Below are 20,092 nucleotides of genomic sequence, written 5' to 3'. Positions count from 1 at the left end.
TATACACACACACACACACACACAACATATTAACTTATTTTACAAATAATTTATAGAATTAGACCCTTTTATACACACACACATTATTGTACAAATGATTTACAGAATTAGAATAAAGTTTTTCCCCTGTCCCTATATTTCAGTCAAGAAGGGTAGAATACAGAGCTGCCTTCTCAATTGCACTTATTCTAGAATAGAAGTTAATGAGAGAGCACACCACACTAGGAACTAAATGAACCTCTTCTGGGTAAGAAAATCCTTCACTACCTTGCTTGACTAGAATAAAAGGATAGGGAGAACTGGCTTCAAGTAATTGCACCTCAGCCTCCCAGAGTGTTGAGAATACAAGTGTGAGCCACCACACTCAGGTCAGAAATATTTTTTATGATGAAAGCACATGTTGGGTCGGGCACGGTGGCTCACGCCTGTAATCCCAGCACTTTGGGAGGCCAAGGCGGGTGGATCACGAGGTCAGGAATTCGAGACCAGCCTGGCCAACATGGTGAAACCCCATCTCTACTAAAAATACAAAATTAGCTGGTCCTGGTGGCGAATGCCTGTAATCGCTGAGGCAGAAGAATTGTTTGAACCCGCGAGGCAGAGGTTGCAGTGAGCCAAGACCGTGCTATTGCACTCCAGCCTGGACGACAGAGCAAGACTCCATCTCAAAAAAAAAAAGCATGTTGGGTGGGCACTGTGGCTCACACCTGTAGTCCTAGATGCTTGGGAGGCTGAGGCAAGAAGATGGCTTTCTCAAAAATTCTAGAAATTTTAAAGACTTTAGACACAGCAAGTACAATTTTTTATTTCATATTTTCCTTGTTTTGAAGGTATACATTCTGAAATGGGCAGCATTCTTTGACTGCAACTCACTGTTCATCAGTTGTCAGTGTACAACCTAGAACATAGCTGTCTATTACTGATGCCAGATTTCAAATTAATCTCTGATAGGTTCTAGCTTAGTTTTTATTAAAGGATCTAATGCATCCATTCTGTTAATTGCAAGATAGAATTTGAATTTTAATCCTTACAAATAAAACTACTTGAAAGAGAAACTCAAAAACATTAGATCCGGCCGGGCACAGTGGCTCACATCTGTAATCCCAGCACTTTGGGAAGCCGAGGTGGGTGGATCATGAGGTCAGGAGTTCGAGACCAGCCTGGCCAACATGGTGAAACCCTGTCTTTACTAAAAATATAAAAATTAGCTGGACATGGTGGCAGGCGCCTGTAGTCCAAGCCACTTGGGAGGCTGAGGCAGGAGAATCGCTTGGACCTAGGAGGCGGCGGTTGCAGTGAGCCGAGATTGTGCCACTGCACTCCAGTCTGGGCAACAGAGCAAGACTCCATCTCAAAAAAAGAAAAAAAACATTAGATCCCAGGGTCCCTGTTGGTAGACTGAGGATTAGATATATCTGCCCTGAAGAATCATAACTCCTGTGGGCTAAGAAAAACTCTAATAGAACGTGTTTCATTTCTTCAGTGTGCCTTTAATGGTTACTGGAGGTATATTTATATAAAATAAATAAGGCCAGGCACGGTGGCTCACGCCTGTAATCCCAGCACTTTGGGAGGCCAAGGCAGTCAGATCACCTGAGGTTGGGAGTTCGAGACCAGCCTGACCAACATGGAGAAACCCTGTCGCTACTAAAAAAAAAAAAAAAAATTAGCCAGGCATGGTTGCACATGCCTGTAATCCCAGCTACTCTGAGGGGAGGCTGAGGCAGGAGAATCGCTTGAACCTGGGAGGCGGAGGTTGCGGTGAGCCGAGATCGCACCATTGCACTCCAGACTGGGCAACAAGAGCAAAATTCTGTCTCAATCAATCAATAATAAATAAATAAATATGCACTTAGACATATACGTAAAACTGGGGGAGTGTTTGGTTGACCTATCAGAATGAAGAAGTTTGATTAAGAATATACTGATGTTTGGCTGAGAAACAAAAGATTTTCATAAACATAGACGTGATAGATCAGGTTTTTAATTTCAGTTAGATTTTTATTTGCTGGGAAATGAATACTTTTGTTAATTTTTCTTTCCACTAAAATAATCTGTATGTTGTTTTCACAGTGGCATGGCAGAGAGAAATGCTAATTTTGAAGCCCTTCCTGAGGATTGGAGAGCAAGGCTGAAGAGAAGGAAAATGGCTCCAAACACATAGTTTTTAAGTTTTTAAAACTTTTTTGTATTATTATTTGTTTTGTGTTCAGTTCAAAGTCTTAACCAGTTTTATTGTCAAATAAACTATAAATGTTATGGGGGAGATCTTATAAATTTCCTGGGCAAGAGTGTATGCATACAAAGTTTTCACTTTTGTGAAATGTAATTTTTCTGTTTTTGCAAAGGGATGAGGTGATTGGAATTGCTTTGACCATGCTGCCTTTATTCTCAAACTGGCAAACTTAGCATGTTAGGTGTATTAACCTCATCAGTCTTGAAGAACATGTGGCTCATGAGTATAACACTTCCGTAGAGGACTCCCTGACAAAAGTGAAGAATTAACTTCTCCAGAACAAGTGCAATTCAGAAGGCAGCTCTGCATTCTACCTTGCTTGACTGGAATTGTCTGAAGCTTTTTCTGGCCTCTTTTCTCTAGTCGGCCACCCCTGAAGTGCTGAGGTCTAAGCGGTTTACCTCGTGCTGATAGATGGCCACACTCTTTAGAGTAGTTCTCATAAGTTCTAGAACTGGTAGCTCGGTCGTTTCGCACACTAGGTGGCATACAGGCAGCAGTAGGTGTTCATTTCCTTGATTTTGAGAATTTCCCCTCAAGTATGTGGCAGTAAATGCAACAAGACACTCTGTATTAATGTCTCCATTGTCTTAACCCTGTTCCAAAACAAAATTCACCTCCTTTCTTTATGTGAATGTATTCTCCATAAAATTCCAGTATTTAAAAAGCAGTTTACTTTTCTGTACTTTCTGTTGTATCACAATCAGGTAAAAGTCACTTTAAACTGAGGAAACGGCAAATTGTGTTTTAAAGCTCTTTGTATTTCTCCAGTTTCTGACCTTGTAAATTTGTATATATGCACTAATAAAGCTTTTTTTATAATCCTGATGGGTTATCCTTTTGCTCGTCAACTCCTGTTATTCTGATTATGTAACCAGGACTTGTTTTTTTTTTCTAAGCATATACAATGCAAGGTGCAAACATTTAAGAACAGCTTTCAAGAAAATGAGCAGCAGATCTTGAATGGGGAGTGGTGGGGCCAGTTTAGACAAACAGGCTTCTAGTCCCAGATGGTGCTGTGTGATCAAAGTTTTGGGGTCTAATATCTATAATATCTAGATTGGTTAATAGCCATATTAGATAATATTTGACCTACTTAATTCCTGGCAATGATGTAATATGGTTAACATTTCAGAAAAAAGGTGCTTTATAGCTTTTTTCCCCCCACTGATAACAGATATGGTTATATTCATATATAGTTAACCAAAGACACGTGTTTGAATTTTATTGTAGTATATTTATTTTTTTGTTGTTGGTTTTTTTTTTTTTTTTTTGGAGACAGAATTTCGCTCTTGTTGCTCAGGCTGGAGTGCAATGGCATGATCTCGGCTCACCGCAACCTCTGCCTCCCAGGTTCAAGTGATTCTCCTGCCTCAGCCTCCCGAGTAGCTGGGATTACAGGCATGCACCACCACACCCGGCTAATTTTGTATTTTTAGTAGAGATGGGGTTTTTCCATGTTGGTCAGGCTAGTCTCCAACTCCCGACCTCCCAAAGTTCTGGGATTACAGGCGAGAGCCACCGCGCCTGGCCTGGAGTATATTTCTATGCATATAATTGATTTTTTAAACCTAATCAAAATGTGGGATTTGAATTTGTTAGCTTTGTTTCTTAAGATTTGCAGTGTAGAAGGTAATTTTTCCTTTCTAGTTGTGCAGTGGAGAGAATGTTAAGGTGAAAGGAGAGAAGCAGCAGCTCTCTTAGAGCAAATTATGCATAACAATTATCTAAAGCCAACAGCAAACCAGCTTGGAAGTATGTTGAAGGCTACTGGCATCGTACTCATCAATACGGTTTCGATTCCCAGGTTGGGGCTGTGATGTATGAGAGGAAGAAAGCCGCTGCCCGCCATACATGTTGCAGACCTTCCCGGAGTCCCCGCTCCCTCCTTGGGGGCGAGGCCTAGCTCCCCGGAAGCGCCCGACCGCCCCGCCCTTTCTCCGCTTCCTGCTTTCGGTTGCTAGACTACCCGGGCCCTCACAGAAGGTGGTGGCGGGCGGGTGCAGCGAGTTTGTCCCCTTGCCCGCACACTGCTTGGCCTCTGTACTTAAGTGCGGTGGCCGCCTGCCTCGCTGGAGCTTCTCTGCCGCAGCCATCCGTGCTGCTTGGGACGGGCCGGGGCGCGAAGGCGGTCGCATCCATCGCTCTGCCCTCCTGGGAAGTTTCTGCTCTCCTTCCCCGCTCCTACCCTTAGGAAACCCCCTCACCACCTGCCCCAGACCAGGTTCCTCTGAACCCTAAATTCAATCTTTAGGACCCACTTTCCCAACCCCCTGACCTTTTTCCATCGGCACCTACCGAGACGACTTCGTCGCGTGCTCCCATACCCATTTCTTTCACTTTCCTGTGGCGAGCATCTCCCTTCTCAGGGAAAGGGAAGCATGGGGCCAGCACCTTGGGAAGAAGAAGCGGGAAGATACGCTGCCCTCCCTGTCTCAGATGCACCTCTGGCCTCGGCGTGACCACCTTGTTTAGCTGAGGAGAAGCTGGGTTGGCAGGGTCTTCTGAAGTCAAGAGGGAGCTGGGGGGCGCCCGGGGAGGTATTGGCAGTTTTTTCACTTGTCCTCTTCTGGCTTTGTAGCTTCTCTTGTGTAATCAGCTGCCTATTTGGAAATTGGGCAGGGTTTGCGACTGGATGCTAATGTCACTGACTAGTTTTCAGCCTACCATCCAGAAGTAACATGTTCCCAGCTTTGGAAACGCACCTAAAGCAGGTCGGTACACAACACGGAAAGCCACAGAAATTTCTTCGGGGAACTCCATTTCTTCGGGAACTCCACAGAAATCTGCTACTAGATGAGAAGGGATGTTCTGGTGGCATCTTTTCTCAGCTGGAGATCTTGATCCCCACGATAGAATAATTCGCATGGAATGCAGCTCGCTTGGTTTAGTCTAGTCCTGTGCAACAACGCTCATGTACTTTTTGTTGAGTCTATTATGGTTTGAAAACATTATCTTGATTGAAGTGGCCTTTCCTTTCACAGACTATTCCTGATCCTTATGAAGACTTTATGTACCGTCACCTCCAATATTATGGCTACTTTAAAGGTAATACCATGTTCTTATCTAGTATCACCTTTCCTGGACTCAAGAGGAAAATTGCTTCTTTAGGTGGGAGGGTTGCACTTGGGTAGACTAATAAATAATTTGCATTGGCAAATAAATACTTTTTCCTCTACCATTAGTGAAAAGTACTTCCTTTCCCCATTGATCTGCGGGTCACCTCTGTCAAGTAGACAGCATCACTTAATACAAAGGTCTGTTTCTGGGCTCTCTATTCCATTGGTCTGTTTGGCTGTCCTTTACCAATATCACTGTCTCTTAATTACTATATGGCATTAAAATAGTCTTTATCTGGAAAGACATGTCTTCCCACCTTGTTCTTCAGAAATGTCACGGCTGTTCTTGAGTCTTTGCCTTACTATATAAATTTTACAATTGGCGGCCGGGCACGGTGGCTCACACCTGTAATCCCAGCACTTTGGGAGGCCAAGACGGGTGGAGCACGAGGTAAGGAGATCGAGACCATCCTGGCTAACATGGTGAAACCCCGTCTCTACTAAAAATACAAAAAAATTAGCCGGGCGTGGTGGTGGGTGCCTGTAGTCCCAGCTACTCGGAAGGCTGAGGCAGGAGAATGGCGTGGACCTGGGAGGCGGAGCTTGCAGTGAGCCGAGATCAAGCCACTGCACTCCAGCCTGGGCGACAGAGTGAGACTCTGTCTCAAAAAAATAAATAAATAAAAATTTAAAAAAATAAATTTTGCAATTGGCTTATGACATTTTATTTTATTTTATTTTTTATTTATTTTGAGATGAAGTCTCACCCTGTCGCCCAGGCTGGAGTGCAGTGGCACGATCTCGGCTCACTGCAACCTCTGCCTCCCAGGTTCAAGAGATTCTCCTGCCTCAGCCTACTGAGTAGCTGGGGTTACAGGCACGAGCCACCACGCCTGGGTAATTTTTGTTTCTTTCTTTTTTTTTTTTTTTTTTTTTTTTTTTTTGCGATAGAGTCTCACTCTTTTCACCCAGGCTGAAGTGCAATGGCGCAATCTCGGCTCACTGCAACCTCCACCTCCTGGGTTCAAGAGATTCTCCTGCCTCACCCTCCCAAGTAGCTGGGATTACAGGCGCCCACCACCACTCCCAGCTAATTTTTTTGTGTATTTGTAGTAGAGACGGGGTTTCAACATGTTGGCCAGGCTGGTCTTGAACTCCTGACCTCAGGTGATCCACCTGCCTAGGCCTCCCAAAGTGGTGGGATTACAGACGTGAGCTTACCGAGCCCGGTGTTTTTTTTATTTTTGAGACGGAGTTTATGCTCTTGTTGCCCAGGCTGGAGTGCAGTGGTGCAATCTAGGCTTGCTGCAACTTCCACCTCCCGGAGTCAAGCGATTTTCCTGCCTCAGCCTCCCAAGTACCCAAGTAGCTGGGATTACAGGCGTGCACCACCATGCCTGGCTAATTTTGTATTTTTAGTAGAAACGGTTTCACCATGTTGGCCAGGCTGATCTCGAACTGACCTCAGGTGATCCACCCACCTCAGCCTCCCAAAATGCCAAGATTACAGGCATGAGCCACCATGCTCGGCCTAATTTTGGTATTTTTAGTAGACACAGGGTTTCCTCATGTTGGCCAGGCTGTTCTCGAACTCCTGACCTAAGGTGATCCACCCACCTTGGCCTCCCAAAGTGCTGGGATTACAGGCGTGAACCACTGTCCCCAGCCCACTTATGACATTTTAAAAGATTATAGGAATTGCATTAAATCTGTAGATCAAATTTCACAAGAACTGGCAATTTTTCAACGCTGGGTTCTCCAATCTATGACTATAATATTTATCTCCATTTACTTAGGTCTTTAATGTCTCCCAATAAAGATTTATAGTTTTTCATAATACTTCATATTTTATGCTATTATAAATATTGATCTTCTTAAAATTTAATTTCCTAACTTTGTTACTGGTATATTGAAATAAGATGGAGTAATATTCATTGTATTAGTATTAATTTTATTTCTATCAAAGAATGTTGTTAAACTTTTTTATTAACTACATTAGTCCCCCCTTATCTACAGGGGGGAGGTTCCAAGGCCCCTGGATGGCCTGAAACCACTGATAGTACTAAATCCAAATCACTGTCATTCAGAACAGACTTCTGTCTTCCACCCACAAATTTAATGCCTTTTCCACCATAACTAAGTACTTATGCACTGTGGCCATTACTTTTGCAATATGAAGTATGACAGCAAAACTATTATGATATTTATTTATTTATTTTTTAGACGGTCTGTTTCTTGCCTTGGCCAGAGTGCAATGTTGCAATCACAGCTCATTGCAGCCTTGACTTCCCAGGCTTAAGCGATCCTCCTGCCTCCCAACTAGAAGGGAACACAAGCACATGCCAGCACACCCAGCTAATTTTAAATTTTTTTTGTAGAGACATGGTCTTACTATGTTGCTCAGGCTGGTCATCATACAATTTTTTACTTTCCATACAAAGTCAAGAACTTCAGGCCGGGCATGGTGGCTCATGCCTGTAATCCCAGCACTTTGGGAGGCCAAGGTGGGCAGATCACCTGAGGTCAGGAGTTCGAGACCAGCCTGGCCAACATGGCAAAACCCTACCTCTACTAAAAATACAAAAAATTAGCTGGGCATGGTGTTGCACGCCTGTAATCCCAGCTACTCGGAAGGCGGAGGCAGGAGAAACGCTTGAACCCGGGAGGCAGAGGTTGCAGTGAGCCGAGATTGCGCTACTGCACTCCAGATTGTTGAAGTTTCAATACCCTCTTCATAGGGAGAGAGACATTCAGGGAGGGGTTGTGTAGGCAATTGTGAAAGGTAGTAAATGATATTCAGGAAAAACGAATGAGCTCCAAAAACCATGTCCTGGGACAAAGTTCCTCTGAGCTCCGGGGAGGGGTGGCAAGCAAGTGAGGGGAGGAGCTTCACTGAAGAAAGGTTGTCTTATGCAAATAGTTGCCCAGGTAATCTCTGAGTTGCCCTCAGAATTGATGAAAAGTCTATCTGGGTGTCGTGACAATTTTTAGTCTCCTCTTTGGTGGTTCATCTTTACTGGTTATTTGATGAGATTCCTAGGGAAGGGGTCTTAAAATAACTGCTTTTCTTTGGGAAAGAAGTTTCCTTAGAAGGAATTCCAGAGAGGAGTCCCTTCCTGCTCTTGGGGTAGTGGGGAGACAGGAGAGGTCAGAAAGTCCTTGATTCTGAGGCAGCTTCTAAGCCTTTTGTATTTTTTTTTTAATTTATTTTTTCAACTTTTATTATAGATTAGAGGGTACATGTGCAGGTTTGTTACATGGGTAAATTGCATGTTATTGAGGGTTGGAACCCTTTCTATGTTGAATTCAAAGTGTTCAGTATGCCAAAGTGCCAAACCTTTGGGCCATAATTTTTTTTTTCTTTTTTTTCTTTTTTTTTTTGAGACAGGATCTCGCTCTGTCACTCAGGCTGGAGGGCAGTGGCCTCCACATCCCAGGCTCAAGCAACCCTCCCAGCCTTTGGCTATCATTTTCTGAGTTCCAACACAGCCCTTGTAGCTTCAGAATCTTTCTGCCTGCCAAGTCCTTTCTCACTCCACTACACCAGGCTGCTTCTCAAGTCTCCTCTTTACATCCGTTTCCTCAGCTGTAAGGTGGGGATAATTATGCTTCACTCACATAAGTTGGAATATGAAAGCTCTTTGAAAAATGCAGTGTATTCATTGCAAAGGGCTGTGGTGGTGGGTGGTGATAAAAGGAGTAGTGGTTTGGTATTGACCTAGATGTTAGAAGTGATGAGTCGGCCTTCCAGCAACTTTAATTAAACTGCCTATTTTTAGCTCAGAGAGGCAGTTTACCAAACTCTGCTACGCATCAGCATGTTCGGAAGAATAACCCTCAATACCTGTTGAATGGCTCTCTTGGGGAAAAAGATGATTTGATACCAGACACCCTGCAAAAGGAGAAGCTTCTATGTGAGTAACAATCAGTATGTGTGACCTCTAGAACCTCATTGCCTAGTAACTCCTCTGAGTATTCAGAAGAACCTGCTCTAACATGGGAGAGGCCAGGGAGCAGCCTTGGCCTCTGTTTCTAACACCATTCAAAACTTCTCTCTAAATCTACTTTGGATTACAGGTTTAAATCAAAATACTGTATTTTCTAGCCAGGCATGGTGATCACGCCTGTAATCTCAGCACTTTGGGAGGCTGAGGTGGGAGGATCACTTGAGGTTAGGAGTTTGAGACCAGTCTGACCAGCATGGCAAAACCCCAGCTCTACTAAAAATATAAAAATTAGCTGGGTGTGGTGACACACACCTGTAATCGCAGGACTTGGGAGGCTGAGGTGGGAGGATCACTTGAACCCAGGAGGCGGAGGTTGCAATGAGCTGAGGTTGGGCCACTGTACTCCAGCCTGGGTGACAAAGTGAGATTATGTTTCAAAAAAAAAAGAGTAATACGCCTGGCATCGTGGCTCACGCCTGTAATCCCAGCACTTTGGATTGCTGAGGCAGGCAGATCACTTGAGCTCAGGAGCTTAAGACCAGCCTGGGCAACACGGCAAAACTCTGTCTCTACAAAAACATACAAAAATTAGCTGGGCGTGGTGGCAGGTGCCTGTGGTCCCAGCTACTGGGGAGGCTGAGGCAGGAGGATTGTGTGAACCTGGGAGGCGGAAGTTGCAGTGAGCTGAGATTGTGCCACTGCATTCCAGCCTGGGCAACAGAGTGAGACCCTGTCTCAAAAAAAAAAAAAAGTAATACATTGATTTTCACAGTTTGATGGATAATGCTTACTAAGGCTCTTTGCATAGGAGCAGTGGAAAACAGTTCTAGCTAGCTTACACAAAAAAATAATTTTTTGCAGAGACACAGGTTTCTTCTAAAATCCAAGGGGAGGAATCCAGTTGAACTTCTCCCTCAAACCAAACATTGATCCACCCCTCTTTTCTCTACAACCCCCCCTGCTTATCCCCAACCTCCACCGCTACCCTTACACCCCCACCCTCACAGTCCTACCACCTCCCATCCAAGCTATCATCATTCAGCCTCCTAACTGGTCTCCTGGCTCCTCTTGTTCTGTGCTGCCCCGCCCCCTCCAATCAATTTTCCACATAGCAGTGTTTTTTATATGCAAATCTGATTAGGTCCCTTTTTACTTAAAACCTTTGAATGACACAAGATCTGAAAACCGTAAAATACAATATTGTTTTGTTTTGTTTTGAGACGGAGTCTCGCTCTTGTCGCCCAGGCTGGAGTACAGTAGCACTATCTCAGCTCACTGAAACCTCTGCCTCCCGAGTTCAAGCTATTCTCCTGCCGCAGCCTCCTGAGTATCTGGGATTACAGGCGCCCGCCACCACTCCTGGCTAATTTTTGTACTTTTAGTAGAGACGGTGTCTCGCCATGTTAGCCAGGCTGGTCTCAAACTCCCAACCTCAGGTGATCGGCCCACCTCAGCCTCCCAAAGTACTGGGATTACAGGTGTGAGCCAACACACCCAGCCAATATTGATAATTTTTTTTTTTTTTTGAAACAGAGTCTTGCTCTGTCAAAAGCTGGAGTGCAGTGGCTCCATCTCGGCTCACTACAACCTCCGCCTCCTGGCTTCAAGTGATTCTCCTGCCTCAGCCTCCGGAGTAGCTGGGACTACAGGCACGCGCCACCATGCCCAGCTAATTTTTGTATTTTTAGTAGAGACGGGGTTTCACCATGTTGACCAGGAATGGTCTTGATCTCTTGACCTCGCGACCCGCCTGCCTTGGCCTCCCAAAGTGCTGGGATTACAGGCATGAGCCACTGTGCCCAGCTGATAATTTTTAAAGGAAAAATTTAAACTTCTCTTTGGAAAAAATACCATTGATAAAGTAAAGGACAAACTAAAAAAAAAAATTTGCAATAAATATGCCAAAGGGTTCATTTCCTTTACATATAACAGCTCTTTCAAATCAGTAAGTGTTAATAAAAGATGATTGGGCTGGGCACAGTGGCTCATGCCTGTAATCCCAGCACTTTAGGAGGCCAAGGTAGGCGGATCACCTGAGGTCAGGAGTTCGAAGCCAGCCTGGCCAATATGGTGAAACCCCGTCTCTACTAAAAATAGAAAAATTATCCCAGCGTGATGGTGCCCACCTGTAATCCCAGCTACTCAGGAGGCTGAGGCAAGAGAGTCACTTGAACTTGGGAGGCAGAGGTTGCAGTGAGAGGAAATTGCACCACTGCACTCCAGCCTGGGTGACAGAGCGAGACTCCATCTCAAAAAAAAAAAAAAAAAAAAGATGACTAAAGCTGAACATGGTGGCAAATGGCTGTAGTCTCAGCCACTTGGGAGCCTGAGGCAGGAGGATCATTTGAGCCCAGAATTGCCCAGGATTTTGAGTCCAGCCTGGGCAACATAGAGAGACCCTTTCTCTAAATAAACACAAACAAAAAAGATGACCAAATAGAAAAATGAGTAAAAGACATGAACAAGTAGTTCATGGAAAAACATAGTCAATAAGCATATGAAAAGATTCTCCACTACTAACTGAAAATGCAAATCAAAATAGCAAGTTACCATTTTTTTAAATTATGAGATTTGGGCAAAATTTTAAAGAAACTTATATGTAGTGTAGGTTAGGGTATGGGGGAACACACTTTCCTATACTGCTGTTGCCAATGTGAGTAAGTAGACTTTTAGGAAGGCAATTTGGCAATAGCTGGTGATATTGTTTGGCTGCGTCCCCACCCAAATCTCATCTTAAATTCCCATGTGTTGTGGGAGGGACCCGGTGGGAGGTAATTGAATCATGGGGTCAGGTTTTTTCCATGCTGTCCTTGTGATAGTGAATAAGTCTCATGAGATCAGATAGTTCTATAAGGGGGAGTTTCCCTGCACAAGCTCTCTCTTGGCCTGGTGCCATCTATTTAAGACATGACTTGCTCCTCCTTGCCTTCTGCCATGATTGTGAGGCCTCCCCAGCCACGTGGAAGTGTAAGTCCATTAAACCCCTTTCTTTTGTAAATTGCCCAGTCTCAGGTATGTCTTTTTCAGCAGTGTGAAAATGGACTAACACAGCTGGGAAAATTAAAACAGTAATTTACCCTTGATGTAGTATTTCCCTTTTCAGGTATGTATCTTATATGTTTGCTTACACCAGCCCAAAAGTTTCCTATATTCTGTGTGCTAAACCTCCTGGCAGGGAGTAGAAAGGCACGATCTCTGCTCACTGCAACCTCCACCTCCCGGGTTAAAGCAATTCTCCTGCCTCAGCCTCCCTAGTAGCTAGGATTACAGGCACGTGCCACCATGCCCGGCTAATTTTTTTTTTTTTTTTTTTTTTTTAGTAGAGACAGGGTTTCACCATATTGGCCAGGCTGGTCTCGAACTCCTGACCTCAAGTGATCCGCCTGCCTTGGCCTCCCAAAGTGCTGGGATTACAGGCCCGGCTAATTTTTTTTTTTTTTTTTTTGGAATAGTAGAGACAGGGTTTCACCATGTTGGCCAGGCTGGTCTCGAACTCCTGACCTCAAATGATCCGCCTGCCTTGGCCTCCCAAAGTGCTAGGATTACATGTGTGAGCTACCGTGCCCAAACTGCTTTATATTTCTTTAGTTATGAGTGACATTGTGCAGCTTTACTATCTTTTCAAATGTTTATTTGCTTTTATTTCCCCCATTAAAGTATGGGAGAAAGATTCAGATAGAAATGCAGGGGTCCAGAGTGAGCATAGGAAATGAGAAGGGATGGGGATAGCAGACAGAAGAAAAGAAGACAACGATCCCTGACACAAAGGGTGCCTCCTCTTCCTCTTTCTAGGGCCTACCAGTTTATCTTCAGCTGTGCACAGACAGATAGAAGCCATCAACAGAGGTATTTCATGTCCTTCCAGACCAGAAAATTCAAGCTCCTTTTTTGGACTATGTCTTCATCACCTGCTGTTCCCACCAGACCTAAGAATTACCAGACAGGAATGGGATTCATGCCTGATGAGCACTGAAGGACCCTCAGCCTTTAGTTCCCCCTTTCATTTCCATTTTTTTCTTTTTTCCTCATTCCCTTTCTTCTTTTTCTTTTTCTTTTCTTTTTTTTTTTTTTTTTTGACACAGACTTTCACTCTTGCCTGGGCTGGATGCAGTGGCGCAGCCTCAGCTTACTGCAACCTCCACCTCCCAGATTCAAGGATTCTCCTGCCTCAGCCTTCCAAGTAGCTGGGATTACAGGCATGTGCCACCACGCCCAGCTAATTTTTCTGTTTTTAGTAGAGACAGGATTTCACCACGTTGGCCAGGCTGGTCTCGAACTCCTGAACTCAGATGATCCGCCCACCTCAGCCTCCCAAAGTTCTGGGATTACAGGCTTGAGCCACCACGCCTGGCCCCTCCTTTCTTTTTTATCTTCCTGAAAGCCTTTCTTTTCTTCCCTTTTTTTCTCATTCTTTCTTTCCCAAGAGCTCTTCCTCTCTTCTGCCCCATCTCATGCCTTCTCTCCCCTTCCTCTTTCCATCTTCTTTGTTTTATGTCTGTCTTTCCTTTGTATGGTTATATTATGGCCCTGAAATTTTATTTATAGATTATTTCACTATAGTTGATAAAAAATAAGAAAAAAAGAATAAAGTTTTATGTAATTTTTTCTAAAATGCTAATGGATATGTTGAAATTTCCTCTCTTGCCACTAGCTAAACAAAAATAATAAAACATATTAAGTAACTTCTTATTCATTGTAACCCACTGTTGAAATGTCTTGGACCATTAAATTTAATTTTTAAAAGGTTTTTAATTTACCCTAAAGCTTTATATTTAAACATTTAATAGACTGTGCAGAATTTTAACGTTTTATAATTTTGAACCTGTTATTCTGGACTAAATCTTCTTGAAGGAGAAACATGTCAGAGAATCACATATCTGTGCTAATATTTTAATATAATGCTTAAAATAGTTTCATTGTTATAGATGAGCAGTAAAGTTCCCAAGGAGGAAAAGGAAGATGTTCACTTACTCTCTTTCCCTTTGGCAGATTCACATATGCTGAATTTACCACATCTTAGGAGCAGACAGCTTCTTTATGATGAGTTGGATGAAGTAAACCCACGTCTTCGAGAACCCCAAGAGCTCTTTTCCATTTTGTCTACCAAGAGGCCACTGCAGGCTCCAAAATGGCCAATTGAATGTGAGGTCATCAAGGAAAACATTCATCATATTGGTAATATGACTTACACACAGTGGTCTTGCTATTCTGCCTGACTTTTTTTTTTTTTTGAGACGAAGTCTCACTCTATTGCCCAGGCTGGAGTGCAATGGCACAATCTCAGCTCACTGCAACCTCTGTCTCCCAGGTTCAAGGGATTCTCCTCCCTCAGTCTCCTACTGAGTAGCTGGGATTACAGGCGCACACCACCACGCCCGGCTAATTTTGCATTTTTAAGTAGAGACAGGGTTTCATCATGTGGGCAAGGCTAGTCTCGAACTCCTGACCTCGTGATCCGCCCACCTCGGCCTCCCAAAGTGCTGGGATTACAGGCATAAGCCACCAAGCCCGGCATTCTGCCTGACTTTATTACAAGACCTGAGAATGTTAAGTCCTACGTGCTTAAGTATAAGGCAGGACAGAGTCAACATTTATTTATTTATTTATTTATTTACTGAGACAGAGTCTCACTCTGTCACCCAGGCTGGAGTGCAGTGGCGCGATCTCGACTCATGGCAACCCCCATCTCCCAGGTTCAAGTGATTCTCCTGCCTAAGCCCCCCAAGTAGCTGGGATTACAGATGCCTGGCCACCACGCCTGGCTAGTTTTTTTTTTTTTTTTTTTTTTTTTTTTTTTTTTGAGACTGACTTTCGCTCTTGTTGCCCAGGCTGGAGTGCAATGGCATGAGCTCGGCTCACTGCAACCTCCACCTCGCAGGTTCAAATGATTCTCCTGCCTCAGCCCCCTGAGTAGCTGGGATTACAGGCATGTGCCACCACACCCAGCTAATTTTGTATTTTTAGTAGAAACGGAGTTTCTCCATGTTGGTCAGTCTGGTCTCGAACTCCCCAACCTCAGGTGATCCACCCACCTCGGCCTCCCAAAGTGCTGGGAATTACAGATGTGAGCCACCACACCCGGCTAGTTTTTTATTTTTATTAGAGTCAGCGTTCCTCCATGTTGGCCAGGCTGGTCTCAAACTCCTGATGCTAAGTGATCCACCCGCCTTGGCCTCCCAAAGTGCTGGGATTACAGGCATGAGCCAGTGCACTCAGCCTAGAGTCAACATTTATTAACTCACCCTGGAAAAAATTAAGCTGTGAGAAACTGATATAAACTCACCAAAATCAAGTTACACTAATGTGTAAACTAGAATGCTTCTGAGTTTTTCAGAATGGGAGGATACCTTCCTAGAAGCCAAAATATATAAATACTGAAATCTGTTTTCTAGATTAACCTGTTTCAGTGGTTTTTTTCTTTTCTTTTTCATTTTTTGGAGAGAGGGCATAGCATCTTATCTAAAAATACAGGGGTGCTACCCTGTCTCAGTATTAATGTGTTTGGTTGTGTGGTATTTTTACCAGTCTTGGTATAATTGAAGACTACATATACCACGACATAGTTTTTACAGTTTTTAATTAAATATAAAATTAATTTAATTTTATATTTTGAGTTTATTGGAGTTTTCTTGTCGGAATGGTGGAGACTTTTTTATGACATTATGGGTCATACCTGTGAGCTCTTGGAGCAAGTACAATATTCTGCATCCATTTTATGGATTAAGCATTTATGGAATTGGGTTGCATTAGAAAGTGGGGTCTTCTCTAATTACCAGAACAAGTCTAGCAAACATCACGTATGTCTCTGCTTTATACTACTGAATAAACAACTGGATGTTCCTTTTTTTTTTCTGAGACGGAGTCTTGCTCTGTCACCCAGGCTAGAGTGCAATGGCTCCATCTTGGCTCACTGCAACCTCCGCCTCCCGGGTTCAAGCGATTCTCCTGCCTCAGCCTCTGGAGTAGCTGGGATTACAGGCACCCACCACCGCACCCAGCTAATTTTTGTATTTTTAGTACAGATGGGGTTTCACCATCTTGGTCAGGCTGGTCTCGAACTCCTGACCTCATGATCCACCCGCCTCGGCCTCCGAAAGTGCTGGGATTACAGCCGTGAGCCACCGCACCCAGCTGGATGTTCCTCATTTTCTGTCTCCCTGCTTTATAATATTCGTTCATATGTGTTGTTATATGCTAAGTACAGTGCTTGGTGCTAGAGATAGTAGTGATGAGCAAAGTGGAGAGTTCATGGACCCAGAGTTCATGAACTAGTGGGGAAGTTAAACATTTTAACAGATAATTGCATAGTGCTTGGTCCCTCTGAGCATACCTAACCCAGCTTAGAGATCAGCATAAGTTTTCAAAAGGAGTTGACAACTAAGCTGAGATCTAAAGGATGAGTTCGAAATGATCCAATTAAGAGGGTCAAAGAAAAGTATTTCAGTTGGAAGAAACAGAAAAAGAGCATGGCATGCTTGGGCAACCATAGAACATTGAGCATTAAAAACAAGAGAAGAGTCTGAAAATATAGGGAAAAAATAAAAGTAGAGTTTATTTGACTTTATATTTTATTTTAATTTAATATTTTATTTTTGAGACAGGGTCTTGTTCTGTCACTCAGGCTGGAGTGCAGTGGTGCAATCATAGCTCACTGCAGCCTTGAACTCCTGGGCACAAGCCATCCTCCCCCCTCAGCCTCCTGAATAGCTAGGACTATAGGCGTGCACCACCATGCCTGGCTAATTTTTTTTCTTTTTTTTTTTTTTTGAGAACAGAGTCTCGCTCTGTCGCCCAGGCTGGAGTGCAGTGACATGATCTTGGCTCACTGCAACCTCCGCCTCCCAGTGCTTCTCTGCCACAGCCTCCCAAGTAGCTGGGATTACAGGCACGTGCCACCACACTCTGCTCATTTTTTATATTTTTGGTAGAGACGGGGTTTCACCATGTAGGCCAGGCTGGTCTCGAACTCATGACCTCAAGTGATCTGCCTGCCTCGGCCTCCCAAAGTGTTGGGATTACAGGTGTAAGCCACTGTGCCCGGCCACCTGGCTCATTTTTAAATAGTTTTTTTGTAGAGACACATGGTCTCGCTATGTTGCCCAGGCTACTCCCAAACTCCTGGCCTCAAATGATCCTCCTGGCCTCCTAAAGTGCTGAGATTACAGGTGTGAGCCACCACCCCCAGCAAGGACAGTGGAATTTAATAACCAAGTTAATGCTGTGGTAATTCACTAAACTACAAGATCTTTTTTTTTTTTTTTTTTTGAGACGGAGTCTTGCTCTGTCGCCCAGTCTGGAGTGCAATGGCACAATCTCGGCTCACTGCAACCTCCGCCTCCCAGGTTCAAGCAGTCTCCCTCCTCAGCCTCCTGAGTAGCTGGGATTACAGGTGTGTACCACCACGCCTGGCAAATTTTTGTATTTTTTTTAGTAGAGACGGGGTTTCGCCATGTTGGTCAGGCTGGTCTCGAACTCCTGACCTCATGATCCGCCCGCTTTGGCCTCCCAAAGTGCTGGGATTACAGGCGTGAGCCACTGCGCCCGGCCAACTACATGATCTTTTATAAAGCAATTTTTTTAAAAATGTTTCAAAGAAACTTATTAACAAACACCTTATTGTTTAAACTAAATTGTATTAATAAGCACCTTATTGGTTGGTTGGTTGTTTTTTTTTTTTGAGACAGAGTCTCACTCTGTCGCCCAGGCTGGAGTGCAGTGGCACCGCGTCAGCTCACTGCAACCTCTGTCTCCTGGGTTCAAGCAATTCTGCCTCAGCCTCCTGAGTAGCTGGGATTACAGGTGCCCACTGTAACTCGGCTAATTTTTGTATTTTTTAATAGAGACGGGGTTTCACCATGTTGGCCAGGCTGGTCTCGATCTCCTGACCTCATGATTCACTCTCCTTGGCCTCCCAAAGTGCTGGGATTACAGGCATGCAAGCACCTTATTGTTTAAACTAAATTGTCAAAGCCTCATCACTTCCTATAATCTTTGAGAAAATAAATTCATGTAATATTTGACTGAGGTGTATCTTTATATGCTCTTGGAATTCATCAGTGGCTACTCTTCTAAAAATGATATTGAAAAGTTCAAGTTTCATAAAGGAAATGTTTGTTTGTTTGTTTTTAATTTATTTTGAGACAGAGTCTTGCTCTGTTCGCCCAGGCTGGCACACAGTGGTGTGATCTCGGTTCACTGCAACCTCCGCCTCCCAGGTTAGAGCGATTCTCCTACCTCAGCCTCCCGAGTAGCTGGGACTACAGGCACATGCCACCATACCTGGCTAATTTTTGTATTTTTAGTAGAGGCAGAGTTTCACTATGTTGGCCAGGCTGGTCTTGAACTCCCGACCTCAGGTAATCTACCCACCTTGTCCTCCCAAAGTGCTGGGATTACAGGCATAAACCACTGCACCCAGCCAAAGAAATCTTTTTAAATTCAGTATTAATGAAAAAGCCTTTGCTAGGCACAGTGGCTCACACCTGTAATCCCAGCACTTTGGGAGGCAGAGGAGGGCGGATCACCTGAGGTTGAGAGTTTGAGACCAGCCTGACCAACATGGAGAAACCCTGTCTCTACTAAAAATACAAAATTAGCCGGGAGTGGTGGCACATGCCTGTAATCCCAGCTACTCAGGAGGCTGAGGCGAGAGAATCGCTTGAACCCGGGAGGCGGAGGTTGCGGTGAGCCGAGATCGCACCATTGCACTCTAGCCTGAGCAATAGAGCAAGACTCCATCTCAAAAAAAAAGAAAGAAAAGAAAAAGGCTTGCTTCCTCTGAAACAATTGATAGACCTAGTCCTCTATGGTAATAAAAAAAATTATGTTAATGACCATATTTTGCTCACTTTAAGGAAAGTCAGGGCCAAATTTTGAAGAGCTGTTGCAGCAGCTATATTGACCTTTCTGACTTATTCTTAGGTCTTCTATGGATAGTTTATATTTCATTTTATATGCTCTTTGTTAAAAGTGTCCTCATAAGTCTTTATAGAAAGAAACAAGACATAATTATTTTATAAACAAGCAGGAAATTTAGGGTGGGAATTTGGTTTGATTCAACCAAACTAGCCATTTGAAAAATTATTATTATTATTTTATATTAGTTCTGATAGTGCCGTTTACATTATTTCTTATTTTGTACTTTTTAAAATATCTTCTTTCAGAGTGGGCTCCACCTCAACCAGAATATTTCTATCAGCCTAAAGGAAATGAAAAGGTACCAGAGATTGTAGGAGAGAAAAAAGGAACAGTTGTCTATCAATTAGATTCAGGTATTGTCATTACACTGAACAATGAATGGTTAATCATGACAAAGTTATAATAAACATATGTTCCATAATAAAAGTGATTTTAAAAATCCATAGTTTAGTGGTAAACTCTTTTCCAGGCCAACATGAGTGGGAGCCTGGAGGAGGAGTCTTAACCAGTCTGCTGCAAAATTTCGATAATTTTCTAAAATCAAAGTACATTATTTTTAATAGTTCTAAGTCCGTTTTACAGCTTCTCTCTTGTTATTCTCCTTCCTGAAAATCAGATGTTGGATCATCTTTGGGGAGATTTCTTTTCTCCACCTGTTATACGTACTTTAGTGAGTACTTTGTTCTATGTGCATATGACTGTCATTTAGTAATGCAGTTTCCTGTGTTGAGTTTTAAGCTTCTAGGGATTGAATATATATCTTTTATAGAAATATGCAGAACACCATACCTAACAACAACAAAATACTCATTCTTTTTTTTTTTTTTTTTTTTGCCATTCCTACTGAAGTCATACACATTCTTTTTAAGGGTACCTGTTAGATTCCCCAGGATAAACCATATGTTAGGCCGTAATGGAAGTTTTTATACATG

The 20,092-nt window shown here is 43.5% G+C and overlaps 2 protein-coding genes across 15 annotated transcripts in view; both read left to right on the top strand.

Annotated features, from left to right (window-relative positions):
• Positions 1-3,064, top strand: part of FNBP4 (formin binding protein 4) — a 51,060-nt gene extending 47,996 nt beyond the window's left edge. For both annotated transcript variants that reach the window (XM_019037223.4, XM_019037222.4), the window contains exon 17: positions 2,074-3,064. In XM_019037223.4, the coding sequence (XP_018892768.1) occupies positions 2,074-2,164 (91 nt within the window). In that variant the 3' untranslated portion in view covers positions 2,165-3,064. The remainder of the gene's footprint in view (positions 1-2,073) is intronic.
• A 1,107-nt stretch (positions 3,065-4,171) lies between these two features.
• The window catches only part of AGBL2 (AGBL carboxypeptidase 2), a 50,061-nt gene continuing 34,140 nt past the window's right edge, over positions 4,172-20,092 (top strand). For 4 of the 13 annotated variants that reach the window (XM_055354934.2, XM_055354930.2, XM_063711194.1 and 1 more), the window contains exons 1-7: positions 4,204-4,726; positions 4,818-4,950; positions 5,221-5,284; positions 9,075-9,209; positions 13,035-13,088; positions 14,232-14,417; positions 19,406-19,513. In XM_055354934.2, coding sequence (XP_055210909.1) covers positions 4,918-4,950; positions 5,221-5,284; positions 9,075-9,209; positions 13,035-13,088; positions 14,232-14,417; positions 19,406-19,513 — 580 coding nt within the window. In that variant the 5' untranslated portion in view covers positions 4,204-4,726; positions 4,818-4,917. Of the gene's footprint in view, positions 4,951-5,220; positions 5,285-5,421; positions 5,494-8,687; positions 8,889-9,074; positions 9,210-13,034; positions 13,089-14,231; positions 14,418-19,405; positions 19,514-20,092 lie in introns of those variants that run through there. The other 9 variants (XM_063711195.1, XM_063711191.1, XM_055354928.2 and 6 more) reach the window with 8 other exon arrangements.

Source organism: Gorilla gorilla, chromosome 9 (assembly GCF_029281585.2).
Source record: "Gorilla gorilla gorilla isolate KB3781 chromosome 9, NHGRI_mGorGor1-v2.1_pri, whole genome shotgun sequence".
NCBI classification, from domain to species: domain Eukaryota; kingdom Metazoa; phylum Chordata; class Mammalia; order Primates; family Hominidae; genus Gorilla; species Gorilla gorilla.
Note: the sequence above shows the minus strand (reverse complement) of the source record. Positions and strands in the feature narration are given on the sequence as shown.